This window comes from Cimex lectularius, unplaced genomic scaffold, assembly GCF_000648675.2.
Source record: "Cimex lectularius strain Harlan isolate CLEC.00 unplaced genomic scaffold, Clec_2.1 scaffold156, whole genome shotgun sequence".
Lineage (NCBI taxonomy): Eukaryota > Metazoa > Arthropoda > Insecta > Hemiptera > Cimicidae > Cimex > Cimex lectularius.
This window is the reverse complement of record NW_019392760.1, coordinates 906,220-925,908: the sequence shown is the minus strand read 5'-3', so window position 1 is coordinate 925,908 and position 19,689 is coordinate 906,220. Positions and strand designations below refer to the sequence as shown.

General features: G+C 33.4%; 1 protein-coding gene and 1 long non-coding RNA gene across 4 annotated transcripts in view; one reads left to right on the top strand and one right to left on the bottom strand.

Annotated features, from left to right (window-relative positions):
• Positions 1-14,440, bottom strand: part of LOC106669797 (U8-agatoxin-Ao1a-like) — a 70,142-nt gene extending 55,702 nt beyond the window's left edge. The window contains exon 1 of one of the 2 annotated variants that reach the window (XM_014399533.2): positions 14,169-14,440. In XM_014399533.2, the coding sequence (XP_014255019.1) occupies positions 14,169-14,331 (163 nt within the window). In that variant the 5' untranslated portion in view covers positions 14,332-14,440. The remainder of the gene's footprint in view (positions 1-14,168) is intronic. The other variant, XM_014399534.2, reaches the window with a different exon arrangement.
• The window catches only part of LOC106669800, a 219,411-nt gene that overhangs the window by 182,309 nt on the left and 17,413 nt on the right, over positions 1-19,689 (top strand). Inside the window, exons 2-3 of one of the 2 annotated variants that reach the window (XR_001340997.2) lie at positions 5,316-5,478; positions 14,104-14,184. This is a non-coding gene — a long non-coding RNA (uncharacterized LOC106669800). Of the gene's footprint in view, positions 1-5,315; positions 5,479-14,103; positions 14,185-19,689 lie in introns of those variants that run through there. The other variant, XR_001340996.2, reaches the window with a different exon arrangement.

The following is a 19,689-nucleotide window of genomic DNA, read 5'->3' as shown; positions in this document are numbered from 1 at the left end:
AATAAAATGGTATGATTTATCATATTCTAAATAGAAATAATTCAAAGATACAGAACATAAATACCAACTACACCCTAAAACTAACTATTAAATAATTACAACTATGATTACAAAAAGCAAGAATTTGCAGAGTGATTTTTTAAAGAGCCAATAGAAACAAGACTCACAGGATCAGAAAATAATCAAACCGATAGTACAATATTAAAACTTATCCCAACTTAAAAGTTGTAATTATTATTGTTTGGCTAAAAAGAATTGTGCTAGTGTAAATAAATTTAGTCTTTCAACATTGCCTTCATGTTCCATCAATCAAGTACAAAATGAGAAAGTAGTGTGAAACTTGGCAATAGCGTTTTTCTTCATTACCGACTTCCGAGGGGAATTTTATTAAAACAGGACTTGGCTCTGGGAAAACGAAATGACTTTTTTTTACAAGTAATAAATAAAAATATACAAATCCATTAGGATTTGTACGTGGGAATTCAGAACAGTTTATCTTGGAAAAACTTATAATTACATTATTCATATACAGATCCCTTTATCAGATTGGTTTAGCTACCTTAACCTCATAGGATAATGAACCGCCGCCTCAAAATTTCCTTTTGAGCAACAAGCTCGACAGTTTAAAATTACGCCTGAAAACTTTACTCATTTCCCTGTGCTTGCAAAGCCACAATAAACTGAACATACGGACGGCCCTTTAATGTGAAATTTACGCGAAATGATTAATTTTCACCGTTTCCCAGAAATTATATTTAGTGTGTAATTTAAGTATTAAAAGAAAATTTGCTTCTCGTTTCAACTTTGTTTACTAGCTTGGAAAATGATGAACTGACTTGGCAATTATTATTTATGATTATTTTCATAAGCAAACATGCATTACATACGTTTGCCATAGGGTCACTTGGTTTTGATTCTAGACTCAGATAATATTCATAACAGATTCTGCGGGAGAACGGTTCAAATTTTTAAGATCTTTAGGCCATTTCTAGTCAGAATGTATATTATCACAATATTCCCATTCTTGCCAACAATATGTAGAGAGGTTAGTCGATACGTGGGTGAGGGTGACATTGGCTCCATATAGAAAGCGAGTAGGAATTCCACCCAATGTGAGAATTGTACTTGAACACGCAGTGAATCTTCGGATTCCCTGCTCGGATTTTCGGAAGCTGTTTTATTGTATATCGTACTCGGGAGATATCTCGCTTTGTGGCGTATTGAATGTATCTATTAGAGTGAAAGTGTGTGAGATATTCAAAATATTCAGTACCCCCAGTACTTCTACGTACGTGGGTGTGTCTAGCTATGAAAACTGCATGCGTTGGGGGCTGAAATCACCTTGGTATTGACACCCCGTGGAACCTAAATTCTATGGCGGTGCAAACCAGAAGTCATAAGCAATCAATCGTATATATTTCTAATAAGCTGACTAAAAATTGCTAATTTAGATAAGAAAATTTAAATTTCGATGTGAAAACATAAACTGTGCTAAATTCGTTAATAATATAGTTCAACGTATAAGAAGTAAAATGAAAAATATTACCGTTCTATGTTTAAGGATTCGTCGTGTTTCTATGGCAAAAGAATTCTTGAATTTAAGTGCGGGATCAAAGGGATAATTGTACTCCTGGGAAAAGCCATGAGAACGAGCGCAAAAGTAGAAAGTTGTGCGATAGCTTGGTTTTTTTTTCTCTCTCTTATTATCAAAAAGATTTTTACAAGAAAAACTTGCAAGAGTATACCGAGTAGATTGGGCACAATCAGCTTAAAATATAACGTCGCAAAAATTAAATTATTAAATCATAATTTATTAAATTTGCTAAATATGGCAGAAATGACAATTACTTTTTGATTTGATGGAAATTGTGAATAAACTAACAAATTTATATTGTATGCATTAGTAATAATGTAAAAAATATTCCTCTCTAGTTCTCCTGGAAATATTAAGCATCTTGGACAGATACGCTTTGCTTCTTCCGTCTACCAGCAGTGATATTTTTCCTTCAAACATTTGGTGACTTAAAAAAAGTAAATCATAAGAAAACTTCACGAGCGTCCGTGTAAAACAAAGAAGAAAACCTATTTAACTATTCAAATATTTATTTACAAAATCACAAGTGGGAAATTCTGTCTCATTTATTTATAATCTTTTAAAACCGTTCAATATTGGGCAATGCTCATTGAGAAGATTGTCTGATAAAAAATAGTGAGGGTGGCTCCTTTTTTTATGCTGAACCGACATACGGTCACTTACTGAGTCTGTGTTCAGTCGAGGGTTTGTCGAATTATTCATACGCATTGCGCCATCTTCAGTGAGGAACTCAGCATGAGTTCACCGACTCGCAAACTAAAACCCATCATCAATTCTTTTTTTTAGTCACAACCACCGAGAGCAAAATGTGAGAGTAATAGAGACAGAGACAAAAATAGTGTGAGAAAATATGCAAAAAAATAGTAGAAAGACAGAAAAATAGTGAAAAGTATACAACGAGAAAAGAAGAAATTGTAGTAAAGAGAAAATTAGACATATCTATTAATTTTTATTTAGAAATCGTGAGATGCGGTCTGGTGTGATGTAGGTTTCAGAAAAACATTTTCTTTATCNTATAACACTATCAGTATCTATTTATCAATTTGTCAATAGAAACATTAGATAATAGTAATATTAAACTATCATTTTATTACTAATACAGAATAGTTACAAAATATTTATGAACAGAATAAAAAACAATTTTTTTAAAGTTATAATTTAGCGTAAGTTGTATTTTACTAAAAGTACCAATACGACATGGATATGGACATCTGTCATAGGTTGCTTTGGTGAATGAGAAAGGAATAAAACATAATAATACTCTATAATAAAAGTAAAATTAACGTAGGAACAAAGATAGCACTAAAGCGAACAAAAAATAAATAAAAAATAGGATCTAGAAGAAAATAAAATGTCGGAGCTTGTTAAACACCCGAAAGTTTGAGCTTTGTGCAGTCAAAAATTGAACTGTTTCACCAACTCTCATAGTTGTATTTTCGACTTAATGAGATGGACCGATAAAGTTTATTCCTGTGGGGTCGTGGCCATTCAAATGAGCAATCAGCAAGTCCGTTGACAAAGTAAAATGTCCAAAATATAATAAGAGAAACCCTTCCGAAATACAGCACTCATGAAATAGATAACATTTTCGCTGAAAGGAGAGTTGCAGAGCGAGCAAATAACTCCCTCCGTTATAAACATTTATGTAAACATAAAAACGATAATGCTTTGGAAAATTAAATCAATGAATCTATTAAGAAGATAGATATTTCACATATAAAAGGTCAAAATATATAATCACATAGAATATATTAAATAGAAATGTCAAACGTGATTAATTGGGGCGTCGGTGGCCGCAACGGTTTAGGCGTTGATACGGCGCTCATCACTTTAAGGTAAAGGTCCCGGGTTCGAATCCAGCGGCCCTGCATTCCAACCTGACGTATTTACAAATGGCCTTTTTTTCAATAACACCCTGAAGGACCTCTGCTTTTGCGAACCCTCGTAAAAAATATTAAAAAATTAACTAATTAAAAAAACGTAAATAGATAGTATATTGTACACTGTAGTTTTTATCTCATGTTTGAAAGGTTGAAAATAGCCATAGATCTGATAATTTAGCTCATCTTTAGCGGACAAGCTTATAAAAAAACTGATTTCATTCATCTAAGTCATTCTCATATAATTCTTATAAGTACTTTTCTTCTCCGACACCATAACTCACGGAATTTTATCTATTTAATTATATTACTCTTAAATGTCAAAAACATAAACTTAATGAAAATTATATCAGGCTTCTTCGTGTTATTCGAAGTTTTCAAGCAACATCAACGGATAATTTAAGTTGAATTTATTCAAATGTAGTTAGTTTGTGAGGGAGATAAAAAGACAGTGCCTTAATAGGTTTAATCGGCGTTGATTGGATGATTGGAAAGGATACGGCTCGATGTTAATTTCCATTTTCCGATTCGTTTCAAGATATTAACCCAACCCTCCCCCCTCACACTTAGGCGTGCTTTTCATAAAAGCGTTCGGATGCCGGGGGCAGGTGTGGAATCCATTTTTGTCGCTTGTACGCCCTAATTCTGTTTTGGCTAGGGGAAATGGAACACCGGTTCCGAGGGAAATAAGATAATTACATCTTCGGAAATGTGGATGCGAGGATTCAAACAAATCGACGAACGGTCTAACCAATTTGCCAGAAGACTAAACAGCTAATTTTTTGTGTTGGATTTGACGCGTAACAGTTGATTTATTTTTCAGTTTTGTGTGCTTTTTACAGTATACTAATTACGTTGAAGAGATAAGAACTTTTTTTTTTCAAATAACGAAACAATATTCCTTCTCGTTGCCTTAATATTTTTATAAAACAACGTTTATGCCAACTTATCGCATTAAAAATTATCAATATAATTATCACTTATTCTTTCTATCTCTATCTCTCTCTTTCTTTCTCTCTTAATCTCTTTCTCTCTCACTCTCACTCTCTCACTCTCTCTCTCTCTCTCCCTCTCCCTCTCCCTCTCTACCTAACTCTCACTCTATCTCTTTCTCTCTCTCACTTTCACTCTCACTCTCACTCTCACTCTCTCTCTCCCTCTCTCTCTATCTATCTCTCTCTTTTTCTCTCTCACTTTCTATCTCTCTCACTCTCACTCTATCTCTTTCTCTCTCTCACTTTCACTCTCACTCTCTCTCACCCTCTCTCTCTCCCTCTCTCTCTCCCTCTCTCTCTCCCTCTCTCTCTCCCTCTCTCTCTATCTATCTCTCTCTCACTTTCACTCTCACTCTCACTCTCACTCTCTCTCTNATCTATCTATCTATCTATCTATCTATCTATCTATCTATCTATCTGTATCCATCTCTCACTCTCTCTATCTATCAATCTATCTATCTCTCACTCTCACTCTCACTTTCTCTCTTTCTCTCTCTCACTTTCTATCTCTCTCTCTCTATCTATCTATCTCTCTATCTATCTATCTCCCTCTCACTCTTTCTCTCTCTCTCACTTTCTCGCTCTCACTCACTCTCACTTTCTCTCACTCTTACTCTCTCTCACTCTCTCTCACTTTCTCTCTCACTCTCTCTCTCTCACTTTCTCTCTCACTCTCTCTCTCTCTCTCGCTCTCTCTCTCTCCCCATCTATATCTTTCTCTCTCGCACTCACTCACTCGCTCACTCTCTCTATCTATCTCACTATCTCTATATATTTGTCAATATCTATATATGTACCTAGCATTACAGCATTATATGTTTAGTTCATCGTTACATTTTTTCGCAGATTGGATTGAGGGCTATCCACGGGGACAGGATGTATTCATAAAGTGGCATGGCGATTGAAGTGAATTGGACACGGTTTGTTCGGTTTTTTTTCGCGACATAAGAAGAATGATTCGAAGTTGCCAGCATTATTTTGAGCACGTTATGACTCAAAAAGTATAATGGTGAGCCCCAAAACAAATATCGTTTTTAGTTCATTTAAGCGAGACAAGGAGTGTTTGATTATATCAGTGCAAAGATAATTTTGCCGAGTCGTGAACAAACCGTGATAAAAAAATTAATTTTAAATTTTGAAGACAAACTCCCTGTTTCCTGTACTAATGAAATACCTGTTTTAATGACTCGTCAAGACGCTATTGCCTATTGATTATTCGAAATTTTCCTTTTGAGTAGACAGGAAAATTAAACAACGCTCTTAAAACTTATATTGAAACGTCTTGAATGAAGCAGATTATGGCAGTGAGGTAAAATAATCTTTTCAAACTTTTTACACTCCGTAAAGTGAAACAAATGTGATTTTAATTAGGTCGGGCTCTTGCAGTGGTTTTTGAAAATTTCGTATTACTTCAGGAACAATCTTTTGGTTTAGTAAGAGGTAATAAAAAATAAATTATAACACAATGATAAATTTTTAAACCAAAGTATAAAGTTTAATATTTTTTCCAGTTTTTATATATTGGTAGAGAGATAGTAGTAACGTTATATTTTTTCTTATCCAGATATAATTTTTATATTCAGGACGTCCCATCGTCTAATCTGCCGAAATGGTCTATTAAGAGAAAATCCCTGGACCATCGAATTATGACGTTCTGATACCAATTTAGATTAATCCGATAATCCTCGAGATGTTTTGCCCTGCGGAACGGTAGACCAAATTAAATCCGGAATCGTGTCTAATCTAGCGGTTAGCGATAAACCAAAACCGGTGCTCAACTGGTGCGGCGTTCCGTTCTACCATTCCGCAAAGCTTCCCTGAACTACGTACTTTTTCTCCTTTTGACGTTTTTTTCAACATCGTTGAAAGCCTGCTTTGACTTCAGAATCTTTTTCTCTTTTCTATCTTTTTATTTGCATTATTATTTTGTAGCACAAGTTCTATGATTTTTGAAAATTAAATAATACCAATGTCTACGGAATAATGTTCAGTTATTACTCTGTTTTCGATCGTTTAGACTTTAGATTTTTTTTTTAGTTTTACTTCATTTTCAGACTTTCAGTTGTAAAACTGCAAATTACAAGAGAAAAAAAATTGCTTGAAGTTAAACAATAATAATTGTTATTCTTTAAAACGTTATGAAGAATAAAAATAAAAAGAAGAAGAAATTGTGTCCCTAACCATCCTTAAGCATCCCCCGGAGTCCTTTTGGGTTAAGCTGTAACGTAGAGAGTTCAAGTAGGTCCTCTTTAAAATAAATAAATAAAATTAAAAAAGAAGTTGATAGATCTATGATAAACAAAAAATTTAACAACAAATAAGTTTTATTACTAGGAATTTTCAGTTTAAGAAAATTTCAATAGTTTTACATGACGAAGGCAACAAAATTTTTGTCGTTTTGACCAGAGGAACAAAAACATATCATGTCTCTGCGGTTATTTACGTCCGAATTAATTCAGCAGATGGCCAGCCCATGTCGTGCATTCGGGCAAAGCTAATGGCTTCATATTTTCGGGTGGCAACCCGCGTTTAAAACGCAGAAACAGCGATGCCAACCGCATACACTCAAGAGCTCGCTTAATGAACAACATTATTTTCCCCGATCTCGAACTATTCGCGTACAAATTCAAACGAGAACAAATTGCAAAACTGCAAAATTAAATCACTTCACACAATGGCTCAAACTTTTTTTTTAGTCGACTTGTATGATGGTCGCTGTTGGTTTGTACCCTCGTCGAATTGTATTTTCTTGTTAGTTTTTATGATTCTCTATATTTGTCTATACTTTCACAAAATTTGTACTGTTGATATTTTCTATTTCTGTCGTAAAGTGTTGTAAGGAGTTCAGGTCTATTAGTATGTGGTTTATGTTTTTGTTGTTGACATCGACAATTGCGATTGTATCACCAACGTATCTGTACATGTGTGTGATGTCTTTTGCTGTTATTAATTATTATTATTACTGAGATTCATATCTCGCGAATACCAGCGATCAGATTTTTTTATACCAGAACGTGTTCAAAAGGTCAAAAACTGAAAATCTAGAGATTTAAAGATATTTTTACGGCTAGTGTTGTGCTGTATCTCATTTTAATTTATTTATCATGTTTTGAAATGCCAAACCCTTATACGGAATAAATTATATAATCGTAAATTAATTTGTAAATAAAAACACCACCTGAAACCCAGCTACCTTGTATTCTCACTTCTTTCTCGAGGTGTTTTTAATGTTTGTTTCTTGTATATTGTTACCACGAATTAATGTTTTAATTTATGTGATTATGAACGTTTCCAGTCGTTCTTTGCTTTTAGTTCTGGAGAAACACTTATCTAAACTTGGCAACCACTTCTGGCACTCTCGTGCAACCATCTTCGCCGTATACCGCACAGATTTATCTTACTGCGTGACTTGCCATTTTCTTTCCAGCATAAAACAGCGGAAATATTATTTATCTTGTGCCTGGCTAACTTCCTAGCGAAAATGTTTACAAGAATTAATCAAATTATGACTTTTCTAGAAGTTTCTAGGTTGTAAGAGTCGTGTTAAAAAACAGCAAAATTGTATTTCTGATTCTAGCCAGTATTACGTAATATTTATAAATGTTTATACTGTAATATTTTATTTATATCCATAAATTAGTTATAAAGTGAACAAACATTTTTATCACCTTGCTGGAATTTTTATGTAATTGTTTTTGATGCACATACCATTTTATAATTAACCGTCATCAATATTTAACATCCACAAATGATTTATTTGATTATTTCTTTCTTTAACAAAGGAGGTGAAGAAACAAACGCCCACCATTAATTTAACAACGATTGAAAGGAGCCGAGGCGAGCTTTGACATTCTCAAAGGGCTTTTTTTCAATTTAACCAGTTTGACAACAGCGGATATTCTCTAAGCCCACGAGGCAGTGAAAATTGTTTTTCATTTTTTCCTTTTTCCAGACGGCTCAAATTTTACTTTTTGTAATAAAGAAATGGTGACGCCTTTAACGTTATCGAGTCAATTTAAAATGCCACAGTTTTAAACATATCAGATCGGGGTTGATTTGAATAGCGATCGATTCGAGAGAAGCCCAATCAAGGGACTTAGCACTTCGGTGAAGCCATAAAGTGTAATTGTCGCTAAGGCAAATGAGTCTATTTATACACCCAATCAAATTCTGTACTTTTCTGGGTTTAAAGAACAATCTGTATTTTTATTAGAACTTTCAACTATTTATTTGTCCACTTAAACAATAATTATAAAAATGATCAATGTAAAGTTCAACCATTTTTTATTTTTATTTTAGCAATACGATGTATAGAATAAAACAATAAAAGAAGTTTTTTAAAAAGATTAAAGGTAACCAGTCCAAACAGTTATTTTTGTGTTTAACCTTTAATAAAACTTTTGATCGTGACAAAACACATAAATTCAACATATTGATTAAAACAATTTCGTAATTTTTATTTAATTTTATCAAGTACTGCGATTTCCGAGTGGTTAGTGGGTCCAGCTCGTATTTACCACGCTAGCAGGTTTCGAATCCTGGCATAGCATTAAAATTTGAATAGTCAATTTTAATTTGGAATAAAATATTGTGGTTATGACCATTCGATCTCGACACTCAACAGGCCTTTTGTACGGCAGGAATTACTTTACTCTTCCTTTACTACAATTTTGGTGGATCAAGTTGCCAAAATTACACAGACTCGCTGAAGATGGCGAAATGTTGAAACCCGTTGACAGACAAACCAACTAGGACAAGCAGAACAAAATGATTGTCGTGCAAATTCCAGGTTCATCACCCGGCAGAGAACACGGATAAAACTCACAATATGATACAGGGTGGTTCGCCATTCCATGCCAAAAAAATTGAGCTAAGTAGATTTTAAATGGTGCAGGATGCCGCAAAAACAGGTTTTCTAACTATGAATTTTATGAAAATCACAATCAATCAGAAATCAATATATGAACAGATACAGAAATCAATGTATGATTTTTTTTAAATTTTACAGAAAAAAGAAATAGATTTTCAACTTTTCCTATGCATTTTTTTATTAAAATTGAGATTGTTTTTAAAATCTACTTTAAACTGTCTAAAGAGTCTAGAGAACGAGTACTGAGCATTTTCAGTTCAACTAATAGCTGTACGGCTCGCCCAAACCTATAACATTTAAACGTCTGTATAAATGACAATTAATTAAGTTTTTTTAGTTGATATGAAAAAAAGCTAATGGCACGAGAGGGATTCGAACCCACGACCTTCGGCTAGATACGCCGCTGCTCTACCACCAGAATCCAAACCGATTACACGACATTCGGAAAATGGCAAAAGGAGGGAAAACTCATACGATGGGGTTGAGATAGGGAGTTGATGTTCGAGTGGATCGAGGTCACGATAGGTCAGGTGGTAGAGCAGCGGCGTATCTAGCCGAAGGTCGTGGGTTCGAATCCCTCTCGTGCCATTAACTTTTTTTAATCTCAACTAAAAAACCTTAATTAATTGTCATGTATTAATTGGTCAAGCGGACCACGAAAATAGTGAACGTCTGTATAAATTTGATGTTTTAAGAGTTTCAACAATTCACTACTCTGAGACAAAACTTTCTAAAGATTGGTATGTTTGGTAGGATCGTTACATTAATTTTTCAAAGGGTGTGGTAGATCAAACCCCCCGCACAAAAAAATGTATATTTCTTCGTTACTTATAATTTTTTAAATCAAATTTGAGGTCGTTTTTAAAATCTACGTGAAACTGTCTAAAGACCGAATCATCTACTGAATCTTTTCGGTTAAAATGATAGCCATTTCGTCGGCACAAAGCTATAAAAGTTAAATATTGAAAATTCCGTGAATAATTTCAAAAATTCACTACACTTTGGAAAAACTTCCAAGTGATTGTCGACAAAAAAAATCATTTAACAATTTTTCGAAAGGTCTGCTTGGTAAGGTTGGTTCACTTTTTGTCGAAGGGTTTGGTATATCAAACCCCAAAAAACGTTTATTTCTCCGTTATCTAACCCTTTTTAATCAAAATTGTGGTTGTTTTTAATATATGAGTTAAATTGTCTAAAGAATGAGTCATTTACTGAACCCCAAATGATAGCCGTTTCGCTGGCACAAACCTAAAATTTAAATATTGAAAGATCTCTGATGAATTTCAAAAATTCACTACGATGTGATAAAACTTACTTGAGATTGGCAAATTTCACAAAAAATACGTTATTTAACAAGTTTTCGAATGGTAAGCTTCGAAGAGAATCGTACCTTAAACCAATAAAAAAAAACTATCAGAGGAAAGTCATGAGAGAGAATTAATTTATATTGATGGAATTTTTATTAAATAAAAAACATAATACTACAAATTAAAATTATAGTACATGTAAACAATGCAAATTTGGCTTTTAGACTGTCAGTCCTACTTCAACAGAAGTGTATAATGAATAATGCAAATGCAGCCCAAAATCTGCCAGAATTGTTAAGTTTCGATGTGACAGTGAAAAGGTGAGGAAACGTACTAGACATTGTGTGAGAAGTAATAGAATGTACTTCGAGAAATTGCTCCAGTAGAGTGCCGAGAGTCATAAAGAATGAACCTATCTCCTTTAGTGGATATTTTTTATTTGGTTAAAAAAAAAGTCAATATGTATTTAAATTTTAATCTGTACTGTTCTGTTTTTCCCTGAATTGAATCATTTTCATCGTTCAATCGCCTTTATCATAATTCTCTTATTTTGGGGGTTTGATTTACCCTACTTCTCGAAAAAGGAATTTACTGATCCTACCGAGCAAACAATTCGAAAGCTTATTAAATGAATTAGTTTGTCTGAAATTTGCCAATCTCTAAGAAATTTAGCCAATTTAGTCAATTTATCTTCAAAGATCTTCCTATGTTTAAATGTACCAATATTCGGTAGATGACTCATACTTTAGAAATTTTAACGTAGAATGCCCAAATTTTTATTCTTTAAAAACCTTTGTGCTAAAATAGTACACTGTAATTTAAAAAAATGTTTAAAAACAATTCAGGAATCAATCCAGTCTCTACATATTTGTTATGTATTAATTATTAATTTATTACATTTTACGACTACTATTTTAACCAGAGTTGTTATTTGAACCCTATTCTATAAGATAACATAAATTCAAAATAATCTGTAGCTTAATTTTGCATTTTTACTTCTAATTTTTTTTTAATGACTCGGAAATAATTTTTGACAAGCAGTGAAGTCAAATTTTTTTTAGTTCGAAATGCATTGTGTATTTGTATATCATTTCTTAAATTATAAACCAAGTACACAATAATTGAGTAAACAGTTTAAAAAATAAATAAATCAATGCAATGATTGAAAAAAAAGTTCTTTGAAATTGAAATAAAAAACTTAATTTTTACAGATATTCAACTTTTGATCGTCAAATTTTTAAATCATTTTTAACCCTAAATATGAAAGTTCCGTGGTGCAATGTATTTTGCTGAAAAAGAAGCCTTCAAAATTCCCACCCTGTTCAAGATCAATACGCAACCATGCAGGCTATTTCGCTCCATACTAGACAATTTCCTTATATCTTTAATAATTCATAGGACAAGGGAAAACGTAGATGGTTTTTCGTAATATTTTCTTTTACAAAACTGAAACACAGGATACAAAAAAGTAGACTTCAAACGAGGCCATGCATATTTGTTAGACTAGCTTGAAAGTTCCTTCAGGATTTTCTTTTGTTATTTTATTCTTGTTAATTCAGCAAATTTGATTTTTTCTCCAAAAATCGCTTTTTTTTCTTTACTAGAATACGGTTTTTTACATTATTCTGACGTTTCTTTCAAATTTCTATGTTAATTTTTTTAATATAAAATTAACGATTTACATCATCCACTTAGAAAAGACTCGACCAGAGCTTATCGGATTAAAATCTAGCTAAGCAAGCTTTGAATATTTACTCAATTTAATTAAACACTTTATAAAATGTCCGATAAAACAGTCACTGATAATCAGTGGCGATAACGAACTTTGTGCTGCCGGTTTTTTAAACTTAAATCAGAAAGAGAAATCTTGTGCTTAATCATAGCACAAATGCAAACAAAGAAAGCAGGAAATTATTTCAATTTCCGGCCTAAACATCTTATAAATTTTTATTTAAATAATTATTTTTAAAGGTTAATATTTTAAACTATGACCTCTAAAAATCTCAATTGAACAATAAATAATTGATGTAATTTGGATTTTTGCAGTAGTATTAAATTAATTAGAGCTGATGCTACATCATTAAGTTAACAACTATTGTTTAATTCTGTCAAGAAATATACATTTGCGAGTTTTATTATGCCCAGAATTTAAGAGAGAGAGAGAGAGAGAGAGAGAGAGAGAGAGAGAAAGCGAAAACTGAATAAATTAACAAATCGGAGATGTTTACATTAATGCTAATAACTCGCCGTGAAGGGTACTTTTATTTATTCTTTTCTTACACGAAAATTTGAAATACATAATAAAATCAATTTATTAAAGTTATTATTTATTATATATTCTTATATGGTTTTTATGACTAAACTGCAACAATTATTTGACGGATTTTTAGATTTTTTTATCAAACGAAATCAATTCTTAGGGTCTGAATATATAATAAATATTAATTTTTATTAATGGTTATTAACGATAAAAGCCGAAAATATTATTGAGATTTTCATTTATCACGACTAGAAAATATTTTTCAAATCTAGTACTGACGCAACGTCAACTGCCTAAGCACCGTGTGTTAAATTCTAACTGGAAAAATATATTTGCTAAATTTATTTTATTATGACTAAATGAAAACAAAGAGAGAGAGACGAAAGAAATTAGATTTATCTGAGAATAATTAAATATCTAGATTTTTATAATTCCTCGTCATATTGTGATTTTTGAACTTATTTTATTTTTTAGCACAAAAAGTTAAAATTATATAATAAAGTTAAAGTTATTATTTGTGAGTATTTTTAAATACTATTAATGTTTATTACTACTAAGTATTCTAGTTCTTTTATATTTGTCAACCCATAGTACAATAATTACTTAATATAACGTTTTGGTTTTTTTTAATTTTACAAATCCACTCGTAAATTCTAAATAAATGTTAATTTTTAATAAAATTAATAAGATGAAAAATATGAACAAAATGCTTCAAATCTTGACTGATTAGGATTTATTTTAAAAAATTCAGATCTAGTGTTTTATAAAGTAATCAAGTAACTCATTTTAGTCTAATTGAATTTCTAAGCACTTAAAACAGACTTTATAATCCTAAGCAAATAAGGTTAAAGTGTTTGTAGATATCGAACAAACTTAGTCCGCTCATGATGCAAAATGGATTCTTTTTGTTTCTAACTTTTCAATTTTAGCAACTTGATACTTCTTGTTTAAAGGTTAATTTTTTTATTTTTATACATAAAAAAGAGATTTTTCTCTGAAACGTTTTTTAAATTGTATTTTCTTTTTCTTTAAACAATTTTTTTCAGGGTTGTTTTACTTATTGTATATTCTTTGCTTTGTCACATTTTCCAAACGCTTCTCCTATTTGTACTTATGAAGATTCCTTCGTATTCAGCGTATCCTCCCAAAAATTTTCCCGACCAAAAGAAAAAAAAAGTAATTTAAACCATTTTCCAGTTAAGCGGCATCCTGAAATTCAAGAAAACGGTAAAGCATCATTTTCAGACATTTTCTGTACGTACCGTCTTCAAAGTAAGAGGCCGGTGTGGACTCGGCCGGTGTGAGCGAGATAGCGAAAAAGAGAACGAGCGAAGCAGCCAGGAGCGTACAAAGCCTCATGTTGAAGTGACGGTCCCAAAGAGCTGTTGGGTGTATATACGTCCGTGGACCTCGAGAAGGGCGCATGACCGCGGAGCACACCCACGCAACAGGCAGCAACAAGCAATGATAAAGTCCCTCCTCCCCGCGACGGGTGTCGACGAGCAAACGACTTTGTTTCACCACCCTATGACATCTTTTCGCATCAGGCCTTTCGTCAAAGGATGACTGCTGGGAAGATAGGTATAAGATGACTATGATCGCTACTAAATCTAAAATTGATTCATACTCCCTGAAAACATGAATCAAGTTGTATCAGTGACTGTCAGGCTGTACTTCACATTAGTTTCTGTCCTGTCAACTGTAAAACCGGAAATGCTTTCGTCCACTTCTTCTTCATAACATGTAATTTTCTTTTAAATGGCGAATCGCTTTCGTTAAAACTATCATTATCATTGGCGGGCTTTTATTCACAAGTTTAGTTTCTCGGAATGTAACCCAACACTCTATTAGTGGAGAAAGGAATTTGGAATTTTCCCAGCCAATTTACAAGAGGTTTTTTCTTCCATGTAACACTCTACGAACCATCAAAACCGTGTCCCGGGCGGTGTATAAATTCATTTTTCACATCCTACATGTATTTGTAAAATTTAAGCAATGTTTATAAATCCAGGCCCTGAAGATGATCTTAATAAAGATCGAAACATTGGCACGACAAAAAAAATGTTTTTGTAAAACCTACGTCACACCAGACCTCATCTCACGATTTCCGAATCAGTTATACAAACTGCGCAAAAATGAATAGAGATGTTTATTCTTACTCAATTAATTGTAATTAAATTAACCAATACTTTTGTTAGTTCGAAAAAGCAAAATAGAAAATACAAGCCAAAACCAAAAAAATTGTTATATTGGATTTACTTAATGTGTACATGAAGATTACACATTTTGTAACCAGTCATCTTTTTTCCATTTTAATCCAGTTGTATTCTCTTTAAGCAAGGAAAGACATCATATTGAACCAGAAGTGCCCAATATTATTGTGAGAATGAGTCATCGAGGTCACCGGCAAGAGGAGGTCGCAGAGTTGTTTTTCAGAGGTCTCCCGGATTTTGGCCCGATTTCGAGAACCTGGAAGTGACAATAGAAGGCGTGGTAGTGATCTCAGCGCTGGACATCTCTGGGATCAGGATATTTGGGAGGACCGAAACATTGTCTTTGCTGCAAGAATGAACCCTTTCTATAGTGCCCGAGATCCTAAACGAAGTACAAGATGTTTTGACAAGACCTTACAGACAGTCGCGTTTCCGTATGCGAGTTCCAGTTTCTTCTGCTATACTACACAGTCAGAAATGCGACCCAGCATTCCAATTAGCTTGCTGCACCATATTCACCTGAGTTGCTGGTGGCGGGCTGTTGCTGCAGGTCGTCTCAAAGGGGCATACGATGTGAGGCCTTGTTAAAACATCTTGTACTTCGTTTAGAATCTGGCGGGCAATATGGAAAAGGTTCCGTCTTGCAGCAATGACAATACTGTCCTGCTTAGCGTCGAAATGCGTTAAGATCCGCTACCAGACCTCCTATTTCCAGTCACTCGGAATCGGGCTAAAATTTGGGAGACCATGCTCTGAAAAACGCCAACTACCTCTGCGACATTCACTTCCTGGTGATCTCGATGACCCATTCAAATAATAAAATTGCGAACTTCTGGCTCATGATGATGTCTTTCCATGGTTAAAGAGTTTACAACTGGAGTAGAATGGAAAAAAGGGCCCTGAAGAAAACGGATACTCCTGAAGATCCCATTATTCTAGAGATCAAAAACATTTTGTTAGCCTGCTGAAGCGGTATAGCTATCCATCTTCTCTGGGTCAAAGACCATAACAACAACCGATTTAACCAGCGGGTTGATGCATTGGCAAAGGCGGCTGCTCTATCGGGAAACGACAACAAAGAGATCTCAGCCGGGGACATTGTATTACATAATAGGGTCTTATTACGCAAGAAATGGCAAAGCGAGTACGTACAATCATCCAAAAGCAAAGGCATCTGGTACTTTGCCTCCCAACCAAACATCCAGTCTAAACCGTGGTTTTCAAATGTTAAAAGAAATAGAAAATTCTTTACCACTATATGTAGACTGATTCAACCACAATAGACTCCCATCACACTTGCATAAGATAGGAATTACGCAAACATGCAAATGCTCGTGCGACGATACCTCAACGGCGGATGCAAACCACATCATACTGGGATGCCCACTGAAGACTACCGGATGAGAACATATTTTTAAAGTGCTCAAGAAATATAAAATCCCACTCCCCACCTCGGTAATCTTAATTCTAAATTATACGAACTTTATTGAAATACTAGATACCATATACAAATTCATCACCGATAACGACATAGATATTTAAGGTGTATAACCATCCTTGAGGCATGTTGGCATCCTGGAGGGGGGCCGCGCGGGGACGGTCGGCTGGGGACCGTTGGAGGGACATCTCTGCGCTCTCAGGGCGCGTTACGCTCCAGACTGGGTGATGGTGTTGGACTTTTCCAGACTAGAAAAGGTGTTTGTTTGCAAAATGAGTAATCTTCATGTTTACTGTTCTTAAATAAATCCGTTATTTTCTTTTGTATTTTCTATTTTGTTTTATCCAACTAACAAGGATGAATCGGTTAATTTATTTAAAATTAATAGAATAAAAATAAATTACAAATATTTATATATTTGTTTTTTATACATTTTTTCGCAATTTATTATAGGGACTGTTCTTCTTTTTCGACATTGTTATTAATTTAATGGAGCCGATGTTTAAACGTCAGATAAATAGAATCACGCCTCACGAGCTTGATTTTCAGTATTGTCGAAAATCGATATATGTATTTAGTAGTCATAATTGACAGACTTAATTATTTTAATTAATTATACTTTTAATCTAAGGAGTTGGTGATGATGACTTCGGTAGTCACAATAGCTCAAATAATAGAAATGATAAATGATGGAGTGAGTGTGGTGTTCAATCCTTTTTAAAAAGATGGTCATTAAATATATAGGACAAAGCGGTAGAGAAATAAAAACAAGATTAAAAGAACACTTGCCTAAATCGAGCAAATTTTCTGAATTTAAGGACCATCTAAAAGAAACAAAACATAATTTCAATTCAAATCTAAATACAAGTGTTACATAGTTTCAACAAAGGGAAAGAATTAGATTGGTTTGAGAAATTTGAAATTAAAAAATATAAAATTGAACATGGTGATAAATGCATTAATAATATTCCCATTTTAAATATGTACATAAATAATATCAAACATCCAAATAATTAAACTAATTATTTTAATAGCTATTATTTTTATAGTAATTTAATAATATTTATTTGTGTTATAATTTCCGCGTTTCGCACGTTCAAATTGAGCGCCATTAAAAAAATCAGCTGCTAATTGGAAAGTCGCGTTGGCGGAGGTATCAGCGGGTTCACTTTGGCAATTCATGTCGAGAGACGTGGTTGTAGAAGTCCTTCAACCTGATGATGAGCTCGAAATCCGGATCGTTGCAAAACATCTTTCTGTGAGTAGGAACTATCTTTTTAAAAAGGAGGTCGTAGGTTCGAATTCCACTCGTGACTCTTGCTTTTTTATCTTAACCAAGACCTTAGATTAAAAATATATTTAATTAAAATTTAAAAAAATGTTTGCCAATAATAAAACATTTATTAACATCAATAATTACACATCACAATATGCATCTTTTTAAATTGAAGTGCAATAGGCAGCTGCGCTTTATGGCCTTCAATTAAATGTCTATGACTAAATCACATTGGCTTTTTTACATTATTTTCTTTGCTGGCAGAACAATTAGCGGGGTAAATTATAGAAAACCCCGCTGACATATTTTTGTTTTGACCAATGTTTGCCAAAGTAACTATTGGTTTGCAAGAAACTAATGAATTTTTTACAGGGTATATATATATACTTTTTTTTATATATGCATGTTTTTAACTATTCAGATATTGTCGATTGTTTGCAATTACTTTTTCTCATATTTCAGGTAGCATGTCTATTGCTTTCACATAAAAAGTCCCACCTTTTGAATCCAGGAACGTTTGAACAGCTGTTTGCAAACTTTCAAAATTTTCAAAGTTTTGGCCATTTAAACAAATTTTTAATGGCCGAAATAAATAATAGTCACAAGGTGTCCGGAGAGGTCCTGCACTTATTTTGTTTCTTTCCAACCACTGTCGGAAGAGAGACAGACAGTAAGTACTTCAACTAAAACTATCTTAGAACTCTTTTTTGAAATTTTGCAGTTTGATGCTACCGTCTCCTCGCCGTCCCCCCAACCCAAATAATCGTTTTTTTAACATTCCTTAAAGGAAAGCTAATTTATGCCCGTATGTTAATCATATTAGCCTATGATTTATAATTATGAATTTTTTTCCTTTTCTTTTTCCTTCCTTCCTTTTTTTTTTACTTCTGTTATATTAAGATTTTGTTGCGGTAAATGTATTTAATTAAGGGTTAAATAATCGTTAACAACCAAGAATTGAACAATATTAGAATTGCAAGTTTATCACCTCGCAGACCGCACAGAGAAATCTCACGTTTATTTTTAGTGCCCTGTCATAAATGAGACATTTTAGGCAGTCTTTTTGTTTATAATTTGTTATTGCGAACGTAGACGTAGATAGACCAAGATTTTTAAATTTTGGTCAGTCTGACTTGCAAGTTTCAAATTGCAATATTTGCTTTGTCAAAAATTGCGAAACGATTTATATCGTCTTCTGAAAGAGAAAAATGGCCTTTTGAGGTTTAAAGAAGAAAACGATTTGAAAATTCTCCGGGTTAAAAACCAGCTCACGTTTGGCCAGTCGGGTATTGTAATAAAACTGTTCCAGGTAAAAATCCTGTTAAATCCACCACGAAACCAATTCAAACTGATCAAACTCGATTAAGCCAAAATCAATGATGTTTACATCGATCCGGTTTGCGATAGAGTTTTATATCCGGCGATCCAGGTTCCATTTCACCAGGATGATTACCTCGTACCTCGTTGAAATTCCAAGGGCGGACCAATCACGGCCAATCATATCCAAAACAAATATCATATCGACTCTTTAATCTCTAACCGTTGATCAATATAAAAATTACTTGCACTTGAGTAAAGTAAGTATACAATTGAATCATTTTGTTAATAAAATTTACATAAAACTGTAACAACTTCTCTTGAATTTTAATATAAAAAGGTTCTGGAAAATTCAAAGCGGAGGGATGTTCTTTTGTACAAAGTAAAACTAAAGTCGGAAAATATATGAAGGAAAAAGGTTAAAGTAAGCATAAAAATTCTCGAAATTTTTTGGCACTCTCAACACGACACGCAAGAAAGGCACAATTACACAGAAGACAAACACTTTGAGCCCTGAAGATGATCTCAATAAAGATCGA